Genomic DNA, 23,181 nt, shown 5'->3' with positions numbered 1-23,181 from the left:
CAGTAGCATCTTTATGCAGTAAGCAGAGTTGCGTGTGGTGATGTTTGACCTCAATACCTCGGTCTGTGTTCCAGTGCATGGGGGTGATGGCAGGCAGGGGCCCGCTCTCACCTGGATTCCGCACAGAGTCAATGGTCACTCTGTAGTTGGCTTTGCTGGAGCTCAGGCCTGCAAGCACGTCCTCGATCCGCCACAGCTCCTTCCTCAGCTGAGATTTCTCCTGCTGCTCAGTAGCACAGAATTTAAACATTTTGGATGAAATAAAACAGTCAAATGATTAAACAGTGTAAACTGAATAAAAGAGTAAATATAAGAGCTACAAGTGTGCTTACTTCAGTACATAATTATATGCACTACATTTACTTCAAAAATTATATAAAACTGAATACACAAATTAGGGCTGCATGATATTGGAAAAAAAACTGATATTGCGATATTTTGTTTTTCTGCGTTATATATTGCGATATGAAAAGAAAATTCACCAGATGACTTGAATGGCTCTATTTGGAAAGAATTAATCATGCTAGGATAATTGGGGTAATTTTGTAGCTGAGTAAATATGCATAGAAAATAATGAACAAATTACAAGCATAGATAAATATAATAGAACAAAGATACAAATGAAATAAATAGTGCTTTATATTTTCTAGGTAAGTCTAACAGTATTCAGGTACAGAAACTGAATAATCAACAGTAAAATAACACTGCATAGTCTCACTGTATAAATTAAATATGATTAATCTGTGTTAAAACTACAAAAGTGATTTTTCTCTTTGTCTTTTGTTGTTTGATTAGCATTCATGATGACAAGTGGCTGCTGTCACTTTAAGACCGAACGCGCGGCACAGATCCAAAACTGTTACACATACATATCCGGTTTTCATTTTCAATCGTTTCATTCACCGACCTAAGCCATAACCAATTTTGTTCACGAGGACAGTCGTGCATATTGACCATTTTTTCCATGTATGTGTCCGTTCACGGACAAATAGACGCGGAAGAGAATGGCATTCGGTGCTAATGTGCATCTGCGTGGCTCTGTGTTTGTGCGCGCACTTAAAACAGCCGCACGTTCAGAATTGAGTTCTCTTTCACATCTTTGTGCGCTCAAATGGTTTAAAATCTCTTGAATGTTTAAACTGACATGACCTAAAACACATTCAAATGATAAACTTTCATTGTATGATGGTCAAACTTTGCAATTAATCAGAGAATCGCATGCGTTTTGAACAGTGGTGTCTGGTCTGTACGGATTAACGATCCCTATACTAGACATCGCACATCCTGCAATGTGACTATCACGGATGCGCACATCGCGATTTCGATGCTAAAACGATATATCGTGCAGTCCTAACACAAATACACATAAATTGTGAATCTGAATAGAAAACTGCATATATAAATATAAAACATTAAATATGACATATAATCAGAATATATACATGCAAGTTTATGCTATTCAAGTGTATAGAATATTGAAAATGAGTGTCTGTATTTTAAGTATTCAGATCATAAGTATATATAATATAATATAATATAATATAATATAATGTAATATATAACAGAGAAAAAAATTAACCAAAAGCTAAACAGAACAGAACAGAACAGAATAGAATAGAATAGAATAGAATAGAAGTATTATCTTACCGCAGTGAGTGGTCACTGTTAAAAAGAATATGCTGACCCTGAGGCTTGTCTTTGATTTTCTAACAGGCAAATTTAGAGCTCAAAGAAAGGATAGGATTTTCTCTTATTTGTATTTTCAGAACAAGCCATAATTTATTGACTGTGTCTGTGCACACTCTTACTCAAACACTTGAGAAATCAATAATCTTAGACACTGTATGCCTTGTTCTTACGGCTCTATCAAGCTGATCAAAAACTGACATTAGATCTTCACTCCGGCTCAAGAGCTCCATATCTCTTTCATCACTTTGTTCTTTCTCTATCAATTACCGGACTGAGAGGTGCATGCTGAATAAAAAAGGAGGCTGACACGGTTTAACATCTTTTGATACACTCTGCTGCTCAAACAGTATTGATACTTTAGTTTGGAAGCATGAATTAAAGGGATAAAAGCTGAAATACAGTTTTGGGTTTGAGTAAAGAAAGACCTCTGTCCTACATTTACATTTTAAAAAGAGTTAAAACAGCTTGGTGTCATTTTCCTCTGGGTCTGACCTGAGAGAGAGCACTGTGGGTCATCTGGTCTTGAAGGGCTGAACGCAGTCTGTCGACATCTCTCTCCAAGTGGTTGTACTCTGTCCAAGCGTTCTCCATCTCCTGTTTAACACAGAACAGAAGCAAGCCTCAATACTAGTGCTATGAGCTGATTTTAGTATTGCACTGAATTATTATTAGCCCCAGCTTAATATAATATTAGTATTGCATTGATATTCTTAAATCTTCTGTCAGTGTATAGACACGGGTATGTGTTCTCACCGTGGACACCTGTGAGATGTCCGCCCTGATGTGGACCACATCCTCCCGTAACAGCTTCTGTTGATAGGCGATCTTCTCTGCATGGGCGGGCTGGTCCTGGTACTGTTCCATCTGCTGATGGGAAACATCCAGGACAGACTCGAGCTTGTCCTAGATAAGGTAGGAAACAGAAGAGGATGCAGATAAAGAAGTTAGAAAGAAAAAGAACTAGCACTAGTGACCGGAGACATCAGGTTTGACACTATAAGGCTACACAATTGTTGTCTTCGAATTCTGAAAACAGCATTTCATTTAGGTCAAAAATTTTAGTAACATCTAAAATTAAATCTAAAACTGGTTATTTAATGTGGCTGAATCAATCTGACTGTTTTAGGTCACAACAGATCTTCAAGCTAACAATTGCTTTGGGGATCTGTAAGATTTTTTAAAAAGTTTTCCAAAGAAGTCACTTGCACTCAATACTGCTTAATATATTCATGGAAACCATGACACTTTTTTTTCCAGGAATCTTTGATGAATAGAAAGTTCAAAAGAACAGCATAAAAATATCTAACTTTTGTGTAACATTATTTTGTAATATTATAAACAGTGTTGGGTGTAACACATTACAAGTAACTTGAGTTACGTAATCAGATTACTTTTTCAAGTAACTAGTAAAGTAACGCATTACTTTTTCAATTTACAACAAAATATCCAAGTTACTTTTCAAATAAGTAACGCAAGTTACTTTTCACATTTAGCCTATTGACTGACAGCTCTCCTGTGCCCATGTTGAGAGAAATAAAATGCAGAGATGTTGTGTGCGCTGTGTGAACATGATGGTTATTGTAGTTCTAGACTAAATGTAAACATGCATTTACTCATATCACTTGCACGAAAAAATTCAGTATTCCTCAAAATGAATAAAAACAGTGAAATTCAATCTCAGAATTTTACACAAACCTGTAATAATGAACTATTAAATTACACCAATATACTTTTTGTATTTAATCTCACTTTATTAACCAATGTTCATTATTTTGCTGGTCACTGAAGGTCTTTGCTGCTGACCTTCAATGATCTAATTCAATCACACTAATAAGCAAAAATGACTTTAGATTCGATTTAGAAGTAAGAGTGTTGAACTTCCTTCTCCTGTATCCTATTCTTCTTTAATCCATAATGGTAGCACAGCTGAAAGGTTTGTTTGAGCTGCGCCCTCTACTGTACAGGCATAAATATGCATTTCCTCCAGCTTATTCATTCCACTTTTGGTGTGAAAGGGCCTTAACATTTGCCAAAAGATATAACTTTTTTTGTTATTATTAAAAAACAAGCAAGTAAGCCCAGCCCAGGTGAGAAAAAGTAACACAAAAGTAATGTAACATTACTTTTCATAAAAAGTAACTAAATAATGCAATTCGTTTTTACAATATTGTAATGCATTACTTTTAAAAGTAACTTTCCCCAACACTGATTATAAATGTCTTTACTGTCACTTAGGATTAATTTAATGCATCCTTGCTGAATAAAAGTATTGATTTCTTTAAAAAAAAAAATCTTACTGGCCCCAAACTTTAGTGTATATAAAATGACAATTATGATTTCTGTCATAATCACAGCCCCACTAAAAAATGAGACAAATTTTCACGATTCAACAAAGCCTGGTTTACAATATGGAATTTAGATAAGGAAAAAACACAAAGCACCTTATCTTCTTTGAGTGTGCGTATCCTGGCCTCCAGCTCCTGTAGGATCTTGTCTTGCTCGCATAACCTACTAAGCTTTACCTGGGGAGACAATCACAAGCAGCAATAAAACAGTCACCAAACAGAGGGCATGACTGAACTGAATCAATTAAAGTATACAAACAAATCAAACAGAGGGCCGACGGAATACATTCTTCCGCTATTCCATATTCAACATTTCCCACTATTGAAGATATTCATTAGCATAAACTCCATGCACCCAAGACAATTTATGTGTCATTATTTGCAGAAACAAACAGCATTTTCTCAGTGAAAAATGGGTTACAGGGTACGTGTGCGCGTGCGAGAGAGACGAAAGCTGCAGAAGTGTCTTGTTTACAGTCTTCTTCACACTGCCTGTTTATTCTCTACTCTGTTTATCATTCCCTCCGATTAATTATTAAGCTGTTATTATTTTACAGCCATATATAGTTGTTTTAACAACATTAAAAATTCATCACACAGATAAATCCACCAACAAAACTCGTATAAATTGTTAAACTGAAACAATGTTAATGATGAAAAGCCAGGACTTCCAGATTATTTACCTCCAATCAAAAGAAAACAGTGAGAGCACTGGAATACAAAAATCAAACTGAAAAATTTACAAGCCCAAAGTATAAAATCCCATTGCATGTATTTTTCTCTTTAAATTGGGCATTGAATATAAAAAGCCCTCGTCAATAATTTCAATTTCTTCTTGACACCGAGAAAGCTTGCTTCTCCCCACAGCGCGTACCGCCGCCTCGCTCCGATGCCTGTGTTTACTCGCACAAATTCAGGCTTGAGACACAGCGTTTGTGAAATGCAAACAGAGAGAACGAAAGGGGAGACGGGGGTCAGAAAGTGGGCATTAACAAAGAGAGAAGAGAACTTACATCTATGTCACTTTCAGCTATTTTAACAGGCCGAGGTGGTCGATCTTTAAGAGAGTCACGTCCAGTTACCTGTTGACAAAATGCAAAAGCTCATACACTATCAACAACATTAGTATCAACATCAAGACTATGAGGCTATAAGGTTGCATCGATCAAGCAACCAACCAACAAGACTGCACATTCTACTGACAAAAGGTTGCTGAAATCATGTAAACAAACTGTGCTTTGGCAAACTAAAAAGAACAAAATGGTAATATCTCAAGATGAAAAAAAAAAAAAAGCATAACAAAACAAACCAACACTGTTTTTGGAAGCTCAGAGATGTGTTTACGAACAAATAAAAACTGGGGTATTTGGGGATAGCCGCAACGATCCACCCAAAGCGCTGCTCTTTCTTTGGCAAAGTATCAATACTTTCATCGGCAGTGAACTTGACATGAACTCATGTGGGAGTGAATCATTTAGTGATAAACAAGGGTTAGCTAAAGGATACTGCATAAGTAAGAGCAGCTGTCTGTAAACGTTCACTCATTAACAGCAAACCTCAGACTCTAGAATAATTTCATGATGCTTAATGTTCGCACTGAAATAATCAGCACAGCCTTCACATAATGGTCACAATTACAATGAAATCTTTATGACAATTCCTCATCAGAGCAGTACTGATATTTTACCAAAAGAACAACTTTGGACGCCCTTAAAAAAAAAATAGCACATGCATATGGGTATGATCATGTGCAAGGCACACAACAATAACGGTCCAGGGGGGATTACATCACTGCAGCAGGTGAAGGCATGAAGTGGTCACATTTTGTGCACACACCATCCTTACATTCAAACAGAACGCACTGTGTACCGAATAGATGAGAGGTTCAATACTTTTCATCTGTTTGAAATGAAGATAAAAAGGGTTTCTGTGAACTGTGGGTATAAATTTAGGCATACATTGGAAATATACATTTGAAATATGAATTATTAAATCAAGTAATGCACTCTACATCAAAGAGGATCGGAAAAGTCAGTGACCATAAAGTTTGTGACAAAAGAGGAGAAACCATATATAAGAGCTAAAAAGGCTACTAGGGCTGCACGATATATTGAATTTATAAAAAATATTGCAAATGTTCAAATTGTGATATGCATTTTACAGTGGCTTGATTTGATACTTTAATACTTCAAACATTTACGAAAAATCAAAGTTTTAGGTTGATGCAGAAAATACACAACAAATGATCGTCTTGCGTACAAGAAAAGTCTGTAAAAATAAGGTTCAATGTATTGTTAATATAAAAGGAATTTTCTGTTTTTCTACAGATTTTTTTTCTTTTATTGTATGTCAAGCTGTTTTGACGCTCTCATCGCAAACTAGTCTGAGAAGATGAGTTAATCTAAGTCACCAGCAGATGAATGTGAAACATGTATGTTGGTTATATCATTTTCAGTTTTTAAATATATTTATATTACACAGCATTAAAACATCACATATTGCATTTTTTAAAGGGGCCATATAATGCCACTTTTACAAGATGTAAAATAAGCCTCTGATGTCCAAAGAGTGTGTATGTGAAGTTTTAGCTCAAAATACCCCACAGATGATTTTTTATAGCATGTTAAATTTGTCACTTTTTTGAGGGTGAGCAAAAATGCTCTATTTTTCGGTGTGTCCCTTTAAATGCAAATAAGCTGCTGCTCCTAAGCAGAGGGCGGAGTTTCAAGAGCTCATGTTAGCAGCTCCGATTTACTCACGCAGACTCACTGAAAATGTCAGAAAATGTTCAGCCTTTTATGTTCAAACCGGAGTCGGACAATGATTGAGAGACTCAAGAAGAACATGTAGAATGCAACAGGACATTTCTGAATGGTTAGTTAATGAATTTATGTAGCTGATGTGGAGTTAACTATCTTAAAGTCATTGATTAGCATATTCTGTCATGATAATCTATCTACCTTATTCCTCACTAGCCTACTGCGTTTCGAATTATGGATTCCCACTTCCGGTTTGGGGAACTTCCAATTAAAAAAGACAAACGAATTGTTTCAAATCGTAAGGTTGCTCTACAAATAAAGCTTATCCGTCAGTTTGACTGAATGAGCTGTCAATTTTTCTTTCATGTTTTATTTTCAGATATCATGAGAATAACGTAACGCTTGGTATTTTAACGTGACATGTTATAACAAGAATATCTATGGCAAGAGCTCTTTTCAGTCGCTGCTTTCTATCCTCGTGATAATTTTTTTTTGTCCCTTTGCATTCTGCTGTAATAGTATGAAAAAGGACAACATATACTGCACATTTGTGGTCTGTTCTCCCGATATAATTTACGATATATCCCATTAATAATTCACTGGAATGCACGAAGAATCTCAGGTAAATACAATTTATTATCTATAAAAATGATGGAAATCACTTTGAAATAGTATCACGCAATGCTGAAGTTCATGAACATTTTTTATTAAGGCAACGTATATAACATAATGCAGATATATATCACTATAGTTATATTTAACCCATCCGTTATTGCTGTGGAAAGAATCCCGCTTTTTCATGGCCTGTTGAAAGTACCTTGTTGATGCTTTTACACTTTTAAATGTCCTTTTAATGTTCGTTGGTTGAAGGGCGAGTAGAATAATCTCATTGTACCCAGTTTAAAAATAAAACGTATAATTGCGTTCATAGAGCGAGCCTTTCACTGACTGTTTACAGCTTAACGGAAGTTACACCCATAATTCGCGCAAAGCGTCATAGGGCGTAGGAATAAGGTGGATACATCGCTCGTGTAGGAACTGTTGTAAGATGCCTACAGAGCCAGAGAATATATGAGAATATAACAGGTATAGTTTAGTTTAATTACGGTTATAACTTGTCATGTTGTCATCTTGCTTTTATGACATGCATTTGTGTTATGTACTGTATTGTAATAACATGGCCTCACCCCCTTTGTTGCGTGTTCTCAGGGGGCGGGGTTTTTGTAAATTTTAGGGTTAGTGATGTCACCAACCCGGGAAGAAGCTCGTTGTAGTCCCTACCAGCCATTGGTTGTAGTTCTTAAACAGAGAATTCTTTAAAAGAAAATATCTCTCTTTGCTTTGAACTTTGAGCGTCGTAACTTCGCAGATGTTGTTTATGCTCTAACAGCAACATTACACACTAACTAAAGTTAAAAAAATGAAATCATAATCAACCACCCCTTTAACAAGTTACCATATACAGCATTTCTCTTCAATATCATGCAGCCCTAAATGCAACTTATGCCATTGCACATATAGTAGCAAAGACAATTCAGAATCAGATTCTAGCATCCATCTGACCTTTAATTGTCAAACTCTCCTCCTGGACTCTTAACATTTGCAGCCATCACTAGTCACTACATTCATGCATCCGCCAAGACTTTTATTGCTAAATTGCAGCATAAAATCTGATTTTTAGCAGTAAAAGCTTAAAATTACGCATTGCTCTCTGTGAATATTGACTGATGTAAATTTAATCATCGGTTTCAAAATTCACTCTACACATCCTTCAGGGTTAGAGAGCAGAGCAGCTGTTACAGAGAATAAGGAGGGGGGATAAATCAGGAAGAATTTATGCCTTGAGGAGAGAGGGAGAAGATGGGCGGAGGAAGAAGGTGAAGGCAGATCCACTAGAGCCCACCTTCAGGTCTAGATACTCCAGGTCCTTCTTCAGCTGGATGTAAGTGTCATCTGCCTTTAAGTGGGAAATGAAGAAAGAGGTCACGTGACTCATGGATGAGAGTACAGCATTCAAGAGTGAGACTGATTTTCATGGACACTATAAATCTAAATGCTGGTACATTATAACACTTTGTAAAAGTGCATGTGATAGGTTATTGACCCTTCTTTTTTCATTTTTAATTCCTATTTACAACAAGCGAAATAGTTACTGCCAATTTAGCATCTTCAATTTGAACTCAGGTGTCATAAGTTTATTGAACAAAAAAATTATTTGTTTCTTCACTCTATATACTTACTCATTTAGAGCATTAATTTTTTCAATAATGTGATTTAAGAAAATATGAAATGAACCCCTTTTACACATTGCAAATATCTGTATACAATGAAGCATTTTACAACAATGCTGTCAATGTTGTAGAATACTAGTTTTAAAGGATTAGTTTACTTCAGAATTAAAATTTCCTGATAGTTTACTCACTCATGTCATAAAAGATGTTTGTCTTTCTTTCTTCAGTCGAAAAGAACTTAAGGTTGTTAAGGAAAACATTCCAGGATTTTTCTCCATAAGTGGACTTCACTGGGGCACAACGGGTTGAAGGTCTAAATTGCAGTTTAAACGCAGCTTCAAAGTGTTCTACACAATCCCAGTTGAGGAATAAGGGTCTTATCTAGCAAAACGATCGGTCATTTTCTAAAAAAAAAAATTTAAATTTATATATTTTTTAACCACAAATGCTCGTCTTGCACTGCTCTGCGATGCGCCACTCATTACGTAATCAAGTTGATAAGGTCACGCGTGACATAGGCGGAAGTACCGATTCGGTGTCTACAAAGCGAACGATCAAGTTAAACACCCTTTACAGAAAAAGGTAAAACAACTATTTTGGACTATTTTGAAGTTGGAGGAGAAAATGAGTTTTTCACCCTACCACGTTTTCTTTTTAGAAAATGACTGATCATTTCGCTAGCAAGACCCTTATTCCTCGTCTGGGATCGTGTAGAGCCCTTTGAAGCTGCATTGAAACCTTCAACCCGTTGTACCCCACTGAAGTCCACTATATGGAGAGAAATCCTGGAATGTTTTCCTCAAAAATCCTAATTTTTTTTTTCGACTGAAGAAAGAAAGACAAACATCTTGGATGACATGGGGGTGAGTAAATTATCAGGAAATTTTAATTCTGAAGTGAACGAATCCTTTAATGTGCAACCCTGTAACCGACAGAGATCTAGAGAGTGGAATGGGACACAGCTTATGTCTGTTCTACCAAATGTTTATACTAATAAACCTTTCTGACACATTTCATATCTAAAATTTCATATACACAAGTAAACCATATGATTTCTGTTCATGGCATCATTCATTCATGTGAATTGCAGGCAAGTCAACAAGCAACATGCTGTTAACATCTGAGAAGCAATCTGAGGATCCAAAATACAAGAGAGGAAGAAACTACAAAAAAGTCCAAAAAAAGCAAAATGCAGAGGAAAGGTTCTTCAAAAACACAAAACAGGCTGTTACGTCAAGTTGCGCAGCCCAAGCTGTAACGTTCTACCGCAGACTCCATGCTAACGGAGAGCTAACACCAAACCAACGCAATCACAACTAGAACCAACAGCGCACGACTGTAAAGATGAGCACAGAATGGGGGTTAGGGAAAAGGGGGGCATGATATGCTCAGGGTGGGTTGAGGGGGAAATGTGACCCTCTAACCTGCAAACTGGGGCCTGAGAGGCCGTTGTGCTGGTTCTGCAGGTGTGTGAATGTGTCGCTGTGCACGCTGGCCATCTTGGCCCGGTGTCTCCTGAGCTGGATGAGCAGCAGGGTCAACTCCTCCGGCTGCAGGACAGCGGGGAGACGGGAAAGAAAGCACTTCAGGAGGTGACCACTAGGGCGGCGGTAAGATGTTGTGAAATTTGGCCAATAAGAGTGGCGAACTGTAACTGCCAGGCTTTAACGACATATCTCAGATCACTTTCTCAAAACTAGAAAGCAAAACGCTCCTTGTGGGTCGAAATGCAATCCACCAAGCAGATCTTCTGTTTCCCTACGTTTCCTAGATTGTTCTTGTGAAAAAGTCTGTTCTTTATGGAAGTCTTACCGTTTTTCCATGCAGACTTGGTGCACTGACTGTGTGTGTGATGTAGCCCATTGTTGGCATGGATCTCCTTTCCATTTGCGAGGTCTGCAGAGACACAAAATTATACAGAATGGTGACGTTGATGATGAAAATGAAGAAATTCACAGTCCTCTCGCTACTATTATCAAATTCTCAATTTTTAGTTTACAGACACTGTACGTTTTTGAAGTCAAGTAAAAGTCAGTTTCAAAGTTTAGCACAAAACTAGGGCTCAGCAGAGCACATTTTACTCATTCATCTGTTTATTTTAGTTAAGAAAGTGTGTGCTTGATTTCCAATGTGCCACAGGGCTTCGAGGGTTTGACAGTTTTGCTTAACATACAAAATTCTTCATCTAGGCCCATCATAGCACCTCAAAAGGACACAAACAACAAGAGATTTAATTAACTACACATAAATTATCTCCAACCTGCTTTCTTAAAATAACATTTGTTTGCTACCAGCAGAGTAGCACTGTAGACTCTGTTTCCAATGCGAATCCCATGGCACTGCATTTTTGCTGTATAATAGGTTTTTTATTTAAATACAAGATCAGAAGAAAGAGACCACTGCTGAGGCGGTTTACTGGGCGCTTTGCTTAGCCTTTGGCAAATCTTATCAGCTAAACACAGTCTAGTGATCCACCATGGAGGTCCATGAAACCACTCTATGAAAAACTCTTTAGCCTTTAAGATGCATCTATAGATAGGCTTCAGCAGCAGTATAGTTGACATCTCAACTCAGGCAGTGTCCTTTTGTGTGATATATATAGTTTATCTGAAACTACTTTTAGAAAACAACATTTCTAATTCTTCTCTAATTTCATGCATGTAGTACTTATTCCTCCACATTAGTTAAGAGATTACAATATATGTACTTTCAAAAATAAAATGTTTAATATCTATTTTTGAAACAAATATCAAAATACGTGAAAAGTGTCACTCTGCAGAACTATTTTAAAGGCAAAAAGTGATTGAAATGCAGAAAAAAACTGAAATAATCACAAGCTACACCAACAAAATAGACACTTTCCCTATTAAATTTATGTATAAATTTTATGTACTACTTTTCAGAAGTTTGGGTTCAGTAAAATTTTAATGTTTTTGAAATGAGTCTCTTATGCTTGCAAAGGCTGCATTTATTTGATCAAAAATACAGTAAAACATTATTAATATTTATTATTATTAAAATATTATTATTATAAATTTTATTATAATTTAAGATAACTGTTTTAATATATTTTAAATTTAGCCATTACTCCAGTCTTCAGTGTCATATGATCTTTCAGAAATCATTCTAACATACTGATTAGAAAAAAAAAAAATCTTATTATCAATGTTGAAAACAGCTGCTTTATTTTTGTGGAAACAGTCATTGTTTTTTCAGGATTCTTTTCAAATAGAAAGTTCAAAAGAACAACATTCATTTGAAATATGAATCTTTTGTAACATTATAAATGTCTCAATTGTCACTTATGATAAATTTAAATGCATCCTTGCTGAATAAAACTATTAATTTCAACAAATTACTCACACCAAACTTAACAGTAGTGTTTGTGTATACTCACTTACATACTCTTCAGTGGGCTACAAAAGTGTGATACTTCACTGAAAATCTGGGATTCAAAATCTATTTTAAAATTGGAAATAAACAGACTTTATTTAAATTTGAATATTTAAAGCAACAATATGAAGAAAATTATAAAGAAATATTTAAGATTTCACTAATCAAATAAGCAAATTTGTCACAATGATCGTGTGTTCTCTTTCAATCATTCTAAAATCATGCTCGAGAACATGGTCATCGGGTTTTACACAAACCTGTGGAGTTTGTGCGGCTTCAATGTTATTGTAAGTAAAGCAAAAAGGGACAAACAAAATAACAGTGGTTCTCAGACTAGGGTACGCATACCCCTGAGGGTACATGAGGTGACAAGAGGGGGTATGCGAACGAAATCCTGAGTTTTGCCATTCATTTAATTCTACCCCACCTTAAAATAACATTAAAACCGAGCATGTATTTCTAACAGGCAAAATGTTGTGACATCCAATCTTTTGCGGTCAAAACTGACTGCATCCATACAAGCAGCATGCAAATATGTTGCGTGCAGATGCTGTCTTAGCAAATCGCGCTACATCATTGCCATTCTCGACAATTTACCTTTGTAAAAGTGGGGATATAGCACTTACTAGCATGAAGAACAAACAGCCTTATAAACACAGGCTGTGCATAGAGATCGACTAAAAACTCAAACTTTCTTTGATACAAAAACCCTGTCGTTTTTAATGTTGATAATATATTATACAAGCAAGAAAGCAAAATTTTCCCCAAATATCCACACGATTGCAAATGTTGTCAACAACAAAAAAGGGTAATATTAAGTGATAAACATTTTAAATGGAGTACTGTCAGTATTGTTTGCTCAATTTTACAAAGAAATAATAGTTGCAACGAAAGCCACAGAAGAACTGCAACACGCAGCGGTGTTTCGTGAATGAATCTGCGGCTCTGAATGAATCATACAAGTAAATGATTCAATGACCCATTCATAAATGCAGCCACTTGTTTCATTACTCAATGAATGAATAAATGATTCAATGACTCACTCACTAAGACAGTGACTTACGGCCACCTACTTGTGATTTTAGTTTAATATTTAAAAGTATCACTTTGTTTTTACCATCATTGCATATTTCTTTCTCAATTTAACCTTTTTTATTTAAAACATCATTTATTTTAAAAAGGTATTTATAAAGGTAAAAAAAAAAATACATTGGAAAATCAATTTAAGGGGGCGACTATTGTCCCTTAATTGAAAAGGTGTGACTGCAGTCTAAGTGAAAGTGAGGGGGTACGTAGAAAGATGTTAAATGCTTCAGGGGGTATGCCCCTCTAAAAAGTTTGAGAACCATTGTGTTAAGCCATTCTGAAATTAAATGTTAATTTTAATCTCATAATTGTTATGTCAATTGTTATGCTGATATAATATGTAATGAAACAATAATGAAAGCATTTTCACTAGTCTCAGATTTTTAGATTCCTCTGAGATATTCTTTGTGGCATCACTGCACACTGACTGAAGCTGTGTTTTTCTATCTGTTATTTGACAGCTTCTGTGAATCTTTCTGTTGGAGGCATGTAATTAGTGAGTTCACACGAGTCCCAGCGTACGCAGAGCAGAAATGGTCGTGACAGTATGTTAACTTGTAAGAGGCACAGAGGCTTCTGTGACTGCTGCCGCGTGTGAATGCGCCGCTGGGAGCGGCGCTCTCATGTGGGGGGGTGTAGCCGGCAGATGCTACTATTTGTCACACAAGCAACTTCAGCAACACACATAAACAAAAACGCTCTCTTTAGACACACCCTCTGCACCTGGGAGTCAAACCCTGAGTGAAGACTGTGTGAATCCTGTCACAAAGTCCAAATCAAAGCCTGAGTAGAGGGAAACTCAGTTTTCCCATAACCCTTTACGCCTTTGGTGGTCAAAACTCCTGTGGTCTGAACAAAGAGAAGAACTTGCCACAACTAATTTAAAATTTGTGAGATTATGTGAACTGCTTGACATTCCCTACCTTTGAGATCTGGGAACATATTCCTCTGGGAGAACCCAAACTGGGTGTGTCCACGATGGCGAAGTCATCCAGCGGGCGCACCGTCACCCTGTCAGCGGGAGTGTGGGGCCTGCGTGGGGACAAGGACTTGGAAGGGTGCCCAGATGGGGGTATGTCAGATGGTGATGGGGGCACAGATATGGATCGTGGCATTTCCAGAGTGACCCTGAAGCCAGATGTGTCCATGTAGTCAGGCCCGGTGTAGACTGGCGCGGTGGGGCTTCCGTGGCGGAACTGTTGGCGCTGCTGCCACTCGTACAGCTGCCACACCATGCCTTCTTTAGTGGCCAAACGCTCATCAGTGGACATACGAAAGTGACTGAGACGGTCGTGGGCATACTTGTAGTCACTAGGCAGGTTGCGGGGCACTGGGGGGGAACTGCCTCCGGAGTGGTGGCGAGTGGTCTTTGGCAATGACTGGTACGTCTCCATCATGACGGACTTAGGCTGAAGAGGCGGCGTCCGTCTGGGTAGGGTGTACTCAGCAGTGGGATGGCTGTAATTTTAAGGTTTTTATTATTAATATTTCTGCCCTCTGTCAATTAGCATACATATGCAATACGTACACAATATTTATAGAAAACCATTTACTCTTTTTTTTTTTTTTTTTCTCCCTAAAATGGTTTTATTCTGAGCTGAGAAACATTTTGATCTGCAAATTAAATTAATAATAATAATAATCAATAAATAAATACATACAATAATTAATATTTTATTATCTAATATTTGATCATGTAATATTTACTATTCTTATTTATTATTCTAATAAAATAACACAAATAAGAACATTTTAATATGTTATAGATATTTAATATTTGATCAATTTGATCTTTAATTTTAATATATGCTACAGATATAAATTTCAGGGGGGAAAAACCTTTAGGGAAAGTGCTATGTTTAATACAAAGATGTTTTTTTGTTTGTTTTCTAGAGGCTGGTTCTTTTTGTAAGGGCTTTTTTTTTTTTTCTTTCTTTCTTTTTTTTTGTAATAATAATAATAATAATAATAATAATAATGAATAATACTACAATACTTGAAAATAGGGCTGCTTGATTATGGCAAAAATAATAATCATGATTATTTTGGTCAATATTGAAATCACGGTTATTTAAACACTGGTGGGCGATACAATCAAAGTCTTATTTCACGATACGAGTCATTTTACTTTTTTTTTTTTTTAAATTATCGATACTTCAGCAAAAAACTAGGCTAACTAATGTAAGTAAAAGTCTTCAAAACAATTACAAAAGTAAAAGTAAAATACAATCCAATAAGAACTAAGAAACTAATTACAAACAAAATGGACAAATAAATACAACAGAGCAAATATACAAATTAAAAAGTGTTTTAAGTTTTTCAAGAAGATGTACTAACAGTGGTATTCATTTAAGTAATAGCCATACAACAGAAATTGAATAATCTCATGTAAAACACCACTTCATACTTTTACTGTATACATTAAATATAGATTAATCCTTTTTAAAGCTAGTTAAGATATTCAGTAAAGATCAGTGAGTGATCTTCCTTTGTCATTTGTTGTTGAATATCATTAATGACAGATAGCAGTTTATTAGGCTGCTGTCACTTTAAGAGCTAGCGCACGGATCCAATATACAGGGTTCCTACACATTTTCCATTTCAAAATTCCATACTTTTCCATACTCAAATTTCCAGACCTCCTTCCAAACGATTTCTGCCATTGGTAAGCCTCTGTCTCCTTTTCTGTGTTTTCTCTGCTTCATGTTTGTAGTCCGGGTCCTACAGTTTTTTAGTGATTTTTAAATTAGTGTTTGATTGTTGAAATAAAGTTTTGTATTTAGTATTCACATCTAGGCCCTTCTCTTCTTAAAACCATGTACCTGTGTGACTTTTGTTGGGGATTAATCTACATGTACTAATATATTCCGTTTAACAGGGTGGCATAGTGACTTAGTTTGTTTCCCTTTCCGACCATACCACTCGCTACATAGGCGTAAATATTTAATTGGTCTATTAATTCGATACATTTACTTTATAGACATTGTTCTGTGATTTATCCATTCTGGTCAGTGTTTGCTCTGTTGTCGGTATTGGCTGTTGTTATCGAAGCATTTCTATAGAGTAGCCTACGAGGACGAGTAGCCTACACAAGCGCAGTCTGACAGTTTACATCATTATAATATTAGGTTAAAATTGATTTGTAAGCTACTTACATATAGGCTAAATTACACATAAGGAAGTTTTTATTATAACATTATAATAAATTTTGAATAACAATTATTTTTCTACTCTTTTTTTTATGTAGGCCTAAACATTTAAATCGTGGGTGTCTTAAAACGGATTTATACATTCAATATCAAAGTACATGTTAAGTACAAATACAATGAATATGCAATAGCCTATAGTGCATATATTTAGCAAACTGCTCCTCTTGAAGTTCATTTTTGTAGCTGAATAATGAGTTTTTGGACATTGAATGGCTTTTTTTTTTTTTTACAAGCTGTTTTATTGACGCCTTTCTGCGGTTGAAACACTGATTGATCGATTACATGTGACATGATACAGATTTTGGTAAGTTGTACTGTATCTTTCAACATATCTGAGGATGTTCATTCATGTTTATTTTGTGTTGTAACTAGTAAAGCGGAAGAGATGGTTGGTTCACGAGCACTACAGCGGTCTGTCACGCCACAGAGCACCAAGAAAGATCGAGACTCACTCCAGTCTATGGGAAAGTAGCCCATTTTCTATTCTTATGAGAATCTTGTGACACACACACACACACACACACTCACCCTGAAAAAAAACTCTTCGGCTCAAAACGATTCACATAAATGACGTATTTTGATTCAAAACGGCTAATTTCGCCAAAAAGTGACTAGTTTGCAGGTATGATAAATTAGAAAACTGAATAGAGCCAATAGTCTGGAAACACAAATATTTTTCCAGACCTGGAAATTACTCAAATCAAATTCCATACTTTTCCAAACTGCGTAGGAACCCTGAATATACTGTTACACGCGTGTTTTCTTTCTTAACTGTGTATTTGTGACAACACAGACTGTTTACACAAATACTCGCAAAATCATTTTGACATTTTTGTGTATAGTTTATTTGAGCATTTAAGCGTGTATCCAAAGCCCATTTGCTTATCCACGTTCGGCTCTGACTCACATGCACACAGAAAGCCGCACAGTGTTTCTTTCGTGGCTTAATGCACTTTTAATAACACTTTTTAATACCAAACGTGTTCCACATCTGATTTAGATGTTAAGTTTGGCTTAGGGAGGATCGAAAGCGCACCGCTGAATGTGGCAGTGGCACAATAATCATTTTACCTTGATTATCTCGTTTTCATAATCGTTGGAAACCAAAATCGAAAAAAAAAAAAAAAAAAAAAAAGGATTAATCGCACAGCCCTACTTGAAAACATAATATTTAAATTATTATTAATATACTAATAAAGTCATAAAAATAATAATAGAATAGAATATAATATATGTTATTATTAACTATATATATTATAGATATAGTTAATATATATTACACATACATTTCAGTGGGGGAAAAAAAAAAACTTAATATAAAGGTGCTTTTTAAAGAGACTGGCTCTTATTCTAAGTGCAATAATGTAAATGTCATTTTTGTTTTTTGCAAACATAGGGAGGACTTTCAGTAGTAACCAGAATGCTGTTGCTAGAATTCCCAGTGAACACAGAACATTCCCTTTAATATTCAGTGTGATTTTATCACAACCACTAGAGGGAGCTCCTTTATAAGAAGAAACTATATGGATACAGAATCCTACAATGGCTTGAGTTCTCAATGTTACATCATTTAATGAGCATATTACACACAACCCTGTATGGTTTTCCAGGATTTTTTTCCCCATTACAGCGCAAATAAGGTTGTCTACACAAACAAAACTGACCTTTTGGGGTCTCCTTTCTGCACCTTCACCCAGTGCTCGACCTGAGCCAGTGCAGTTTTCCTTTGTACTTTTTTCTCTGTGTCTGTACGGGGGACGAGACCCCTCTTATACACCATGTTCCCGTTCTGATCAGGGGGCATGCCTGAGGAGGGCAGCCCGTTCCTGTGAGTGGGTGCCGTGGATGGCGGGCGTGAATGGGCACCTGATTGGGAAAGCCCCTCCATCTCCATCTCTCCAGGGGAAATGGTTTTAACAGGATCTTCCGAGACTTCCTTGCTGTAAACGTAGCACTCCTCCCCATCTCGCTCCAGCCTCAGTTCTGCCACCTCCACATGAGCTGACTGCTGGAGGCCCTCGGCCTGGGAGGAGCTTTTGATGCTGCTGCTGAAATGGTTGGTCTGAGGGACTGCATGCTGCTCAGGTTTGGAGCTTCTTTCAGTCTCTCTGTGGAGCGAAAGGGAGTTATTTAACAGTAGAAAATAAATATAGTTCATATTTAAGCTTCAAATGACCTGTAACTTATTAGACTTATTTCTGATGTATGCTAGGAAGCAAAAGGACAGAAATGAGTTTAGACTTTTGAATTAATTCTGACTAAATCTACAACTCAATGTGCTGATAACTGACCTTGAACTGAATGTATAGTTAACTAAATCTATTTTCATTTAATGTTTTAAACGTATATGGCATTCTTTCTTTCGTGGATCATCAAAAGAATATTTTACCATTTAGAGCTGCTTTCTTCTACAGAATGAAAGAGGAGGGTACGAGGGACTGTCATGCTCCAAAAAGGACAAAAATGTACCATAAATGCATCATAAAAGTAGCCCATATAACTCACACACCTATATATTTTATACACAACTGTCCATAAATTTGGAGATTTTTAATGCTTTTGAAATAAGACTCTCCAAATAATATTCACCAAGGTTGTATTTATTTAAACAAACATACAGTAAAAACAGTAATGTTGTAGAAATATCATTACAACTTAAAAATATATTTTTTAATATATTTTAAAATGTAATTTATTCCTTTGATGCTAAGCTGAATTCCCAGCAGCCATTACTCCAGTCTTCAGTGTCACGTGATCCTTCAGAAATCATACTAATATGTTAATTTGGTGATTAAGAAACATTTCTTATTATCAATGTTGAAACCAGTTGTGCTGCTTCATATTTTTGTAGAAACTGTCTTGTATATGATCACTCTGTGAAGACGAAATCTAAGAAAATTTAAAAATATGCCTTGAATATGTTTGACAACTGTGGTCACCACTGACTTTCATTCTATGGAAAAGAGCAGCTTGGGCATTCAGCAACCCTAAATCTTTTTGTGCTCAAAGGAAGACATTTTGGCTTCAAAAGACGTGTAAATAATGACAATAATTATTATCAATATTCAATATCATTATTGGATGAGCTATTCCTTTAAACAGGTGATACATAGGTAGCACAACCTGATAATTTATTATAATTTGACCAGATATGGCATAATTAATTAATAAATTTAACATAATTAATACAAATATATAATTTATAATCACAATTAATTAATTTCAGCTACTCGTTTGCTTTATTAGATCAGCCCAATGGTCTAAATCTGTAATAGTAATATTTAAAACACATTTGAATGAAGCATTTAAAAGTGAAACTAACAAAAACAAAAGGAGATCTGAAATGCATCAAAACACTATAAATCAAATTTATACAGCTGCAATCTTCACATGCAATAATGTGAATATATCACTAGATGGTGCTGTTATATTACATCCAAAATCTCCTTCAAATAAACTAAGGGCCTACAGAAGAAGGTCAATTAAATACAGTACAGCAGCACTAAATGTGACATCTCACCCCTCTGGTCTGGCATCAGAATGGCAAGAATAGCAACACTGCCAACAATCCACATGCTTGTGTAAAAGCCTTTGCCTACAAAGTACAACAAATACAGCCACTACACTAGTCCAACCAACCATAAACAACGTTATAAACCACCTTCATGGTTATTAACCACCTACTCCTCTTTTTTATGTACACTATAAAAGCCCAGCTATAAGGAAAGCCCTAAGGACAAACCCTCTCTGCGCTAATGTAAGTGAAGAGCATGGGGGCAGCACACTAACATCACGCCCCAGTCTGAGTGCTGTGTTTGGGCCGGCGGCCCATAGTCAACTGCCTGCAGCGTGCCGCAGTGATACTCCTCCTCAGAGCTGCAGTGTCAAAGTGTCCACAACTATGGCACTGTGCCTCTGCACCAGCACAAAAAGAGCAGGTGAGCGAGAATACCACACTGCTTTTGCTGTACCCCTGATCTGTGGATCAGACATGAGCTTAAATCACTAGAACACATCTACAAGTAACTTAAGAAGTTTTGAAATGCTTTATTTGGATTCAAAATTCATATCTTAAAAGGATCCAATCATTTTTGGGCAAAAAAAAAAAAAAATCCCCAAAATGACTTTTTAAAAAGTAGCTATTTCAAATACACAACCAAGTTAGCACAAAGAGTAAAAGCTGCAGTCACTGAGTGGACAAAATTACTTCAGCCCATACAATAATGCAAACCATGCAAACTTTGAATTTGTGTGTGCTTTGAATTCAGCCAAAAGCTTCTTATGTGATGTTTAACTTTAGGTGATGTTTAGGTCCGCTATAAAACTAATATCTTTGTGCTTCGTGAATTTGCAAGTCAGATTTTACCAAACTTTGGTACACACCGAAAGACAACCACTTTGCATGGACTTGTGTTGCCAGCCTCCTGAGTAAGAAATGAATAGAGCATAGTCAAGGGTTAAATTCAAGCTATAACCCTGAACGTCGGCTGTTGTGATGTCATTGGACAGCCTCAATGAGTCTGATTAAATATAGAAGTAGTGCAGAAACCAGTTAAAGGGATAGTTCACCCTAAAATGAAAATAAAATCATCGTTTACTGAGAATTAAAAAAAAAAAAAAAAAGTCCCGCTCGTCCATGTAATGGCAGTAAATAGCAACCAACATCAAGCTTTTTAAAAAAAGACGCAAAAGTATCACAGAATGATCCCATGCGACACATGCTAAATATTCCATGTGTTCTGGGGGTATATGGTAGTGTTTGGTGAAAAACAAACTTAAATCTAATGCATTATTTAACTAAATTCTTGACCTAATCTAAGTTCATCACATTAAATTCTCACAACCTGTGAGCTTTTTCTGGGCGAGACAGAGCAAACTGCGGCGCTAATAGAGTCTCGGGAACGTGCACGTCATGCAGTCGTGCAGAGAAGACTGACGGTAAAGGTCAAGAATTTAGTTAAATAATACATTAAATTTTGATTTGTTTCGTATACCCTCAGAACACTTGGAATATTCAGCATGTGTCGCATGGGATCATTCATGGGATCATCCTTTTTGAAAAAGCTTGATGCTGGTCGCTATTCACTGCCATTGTATGGACAAGCACGAGCAGGACATTTTTAAACATTATCTTTTTGTGGTCCATAAAATGAATGAAGGAAATACGGCATTAGAACGACACCAGGGTGAGTAAATGATGACTTAATTTTCCCTTGATGATTTAAATGATGACTTAACTATCCATTTAAGATTACTTCACTTCTGTTGTGCATGAAATAATAGGAAATATCAATCCTTACATTAGCCTATATAAAGGCCACAAATAAAACACAGTATTAGAGGATTAGGAATATAAAGTATAATGAAGGTTAAATCGAGGAAATTCGAGAGTGAGTGGAGAGGAAAGAAGAATTAATACTGGGCATTTTTTCAGACTCGCATGTCTAAAATCTTGAGCTATTTTTTAAATGGCTAATGGCTTTCATAATTATTTAACTTTTTAATGTGTCATATTTCCGAGACAGAATAACAAGAACTTGTAAGGATGAAATCCACTGGGGTTTGACTGGACCATGCAGGACTTATATATATATATATATATATATATATATATATATATATATACACACACACACACACACACACACACAGGTGCTGGTCATATAATTAGAATATCATGAAAAAGTTCATTTTTTTATTGTAATTTATTTAAAAAAATGAAACTTTCATATATTCTAGATTCCCTACATGTAAAGTAAAACATTTCAAAAGTTTTTTTTTTTTTTTAAATTTGTTGATTAGAGCGTACAGCTAATGAAAGTCCAAAATCCAGTATCTCAAAATATTAGAATATTTACATTTGAGTTTCATTAAATGACCATCCCTACAGTATAAATTCCGGGTATCTCTTGTTCTTTGAAACCACACTAATGGGGAAGACTGCTGAATTGGCAATGGTCCAGGAGACAATCATTGACACCCTCCACAAAGAGAATAAGTCACAGAAGGTCATTACTGAATGGGGTGGCTGTTTACAGAGTGAAATATCAAAGCATATTAAATGCAAAGTTGACTGGAAGCAAGAAATTGGGTAGGCAAAGGTGCACAAGCAACAGGGATGACCGCAAGCTTGAGAATACTGTCAAGTAAAGCCATTTCAAACACTTGGGAGAGCTTCACAATGAGTAGAATGAAGCCGGAGTCAGCGCATCAAGAGTCACCACACTCAGACATCTTCAGGAAAAGGACTACCAAGCCACTTCTGAAACAGAAACAATGTCAGAAGCATCTTACCTGGGCTAAGGAGAAAAAGAACTGGACAGTGAACAGTGGTCGAAAGTCCTCTTTTCAGATAAAAGTAAATTTTGCATTTCATGTTGAAATCATGGTCCCCGAGTCTGAAGGAAGACTGGAGAGGCACAGAATCCAAGCTGCTTGAAGTCTAGTGTGAAGTTTCTGAAGTCAGTAA

General features: G+C 36.2%; 2 protein-coding genes across 14 annotated transcripts in view; both read right to left on the bottom strand.

Annotated features, from left to right (window-relative positions):
• Nucleotides 1-23,181, bottom strand: part of plekha7b (pleckstrin homology domain containing, family A member 7b) — a 132,289-nt gene that overhangs the window by 20,061 nt on the left and 89,047 nt on the right. For 6 of the 13 annotated variants that reach the window (XM_051901701.1, XM_051901704.1, XM_051901699.1 and 3 more), the window contains 10 exons: nucleotides 18,377-18,820; nucleotides 14,427-14,961; nucleotides 10,837-10,920; nucleotides 10,449-10,574; nucleotides 8,634-8,750; nucleotides 5,048-5,116; nucleotides 4,131-4,211; nucleotides 2,443-2,592; nucleotides 2,182-2,283; nucleotides 58-223 (listed from right to left, as the gene is read on the bottom strand). In XM_051901701.1, the coding sequence (XP_051757661.1) occupies nucleotides 58-223; nucleotides 2,182-2,283; nucleotides 2,443-2,592; nucleotides 4,131-4,211; nucleotides 5,048-5,116; nucleotides 8,634-8,750; nucleotides 10,449-10,574; nucleotides 10,837-10,920; nucleotides 14,427-14,961; nucleotides 18,377-18,820 (1,874 nt within the window). The remainder of the gene's footprint in view (nucleotides 1-57; nucleotides 224-2,181; nucleotides 2,284-2,442; nucleotides 2,593-4,130; nucleotides 4,212-5,047; nucleotides 5,117-8,633; nucleotides 8,751-10,448; nucleotides 10,575-10,836; nucleotides 10,921-14,426; nucleotides 14,962-18,376; nucleotides 18,821-23,181) is intronic. The other 7 variants (XM_051901711.1, XM_051901708.1, XM_051901700.1 and 4 more) reach the window with 6 other exon arrangements.
• Nucleotides 1-23,181, bottom strand: part of sox6 (SRY-box transcription factor 6) — a 252,272-nt gene that overhangs the window by 195,343 nt on the left and 33,748 nt on the right. The gene's annotated exons all lie outside the window — the stretch shown is intronic.

Source organism: Ctenopharyngodon idella, chromosome 7 (genome assembly GCF_019924925.1).
Source record: "Ctenopharyngodon idella isolate HZGC_01 chromosome 7, HZGC01, whole genome shotgun sequence".
Lineage (NCBI taxonomy): Eukaryota > Metazoa > Chordata > Actinopteri > Cypriniformes > Xenocyprididae > Ctenopharyngodon > Ctenopharyngodon idella.
The sequence above is the reverse complement of the archived record's forward strand: the minus strand, read 5'-3'. Positions and strand labels throughout refer to the sequence as shown.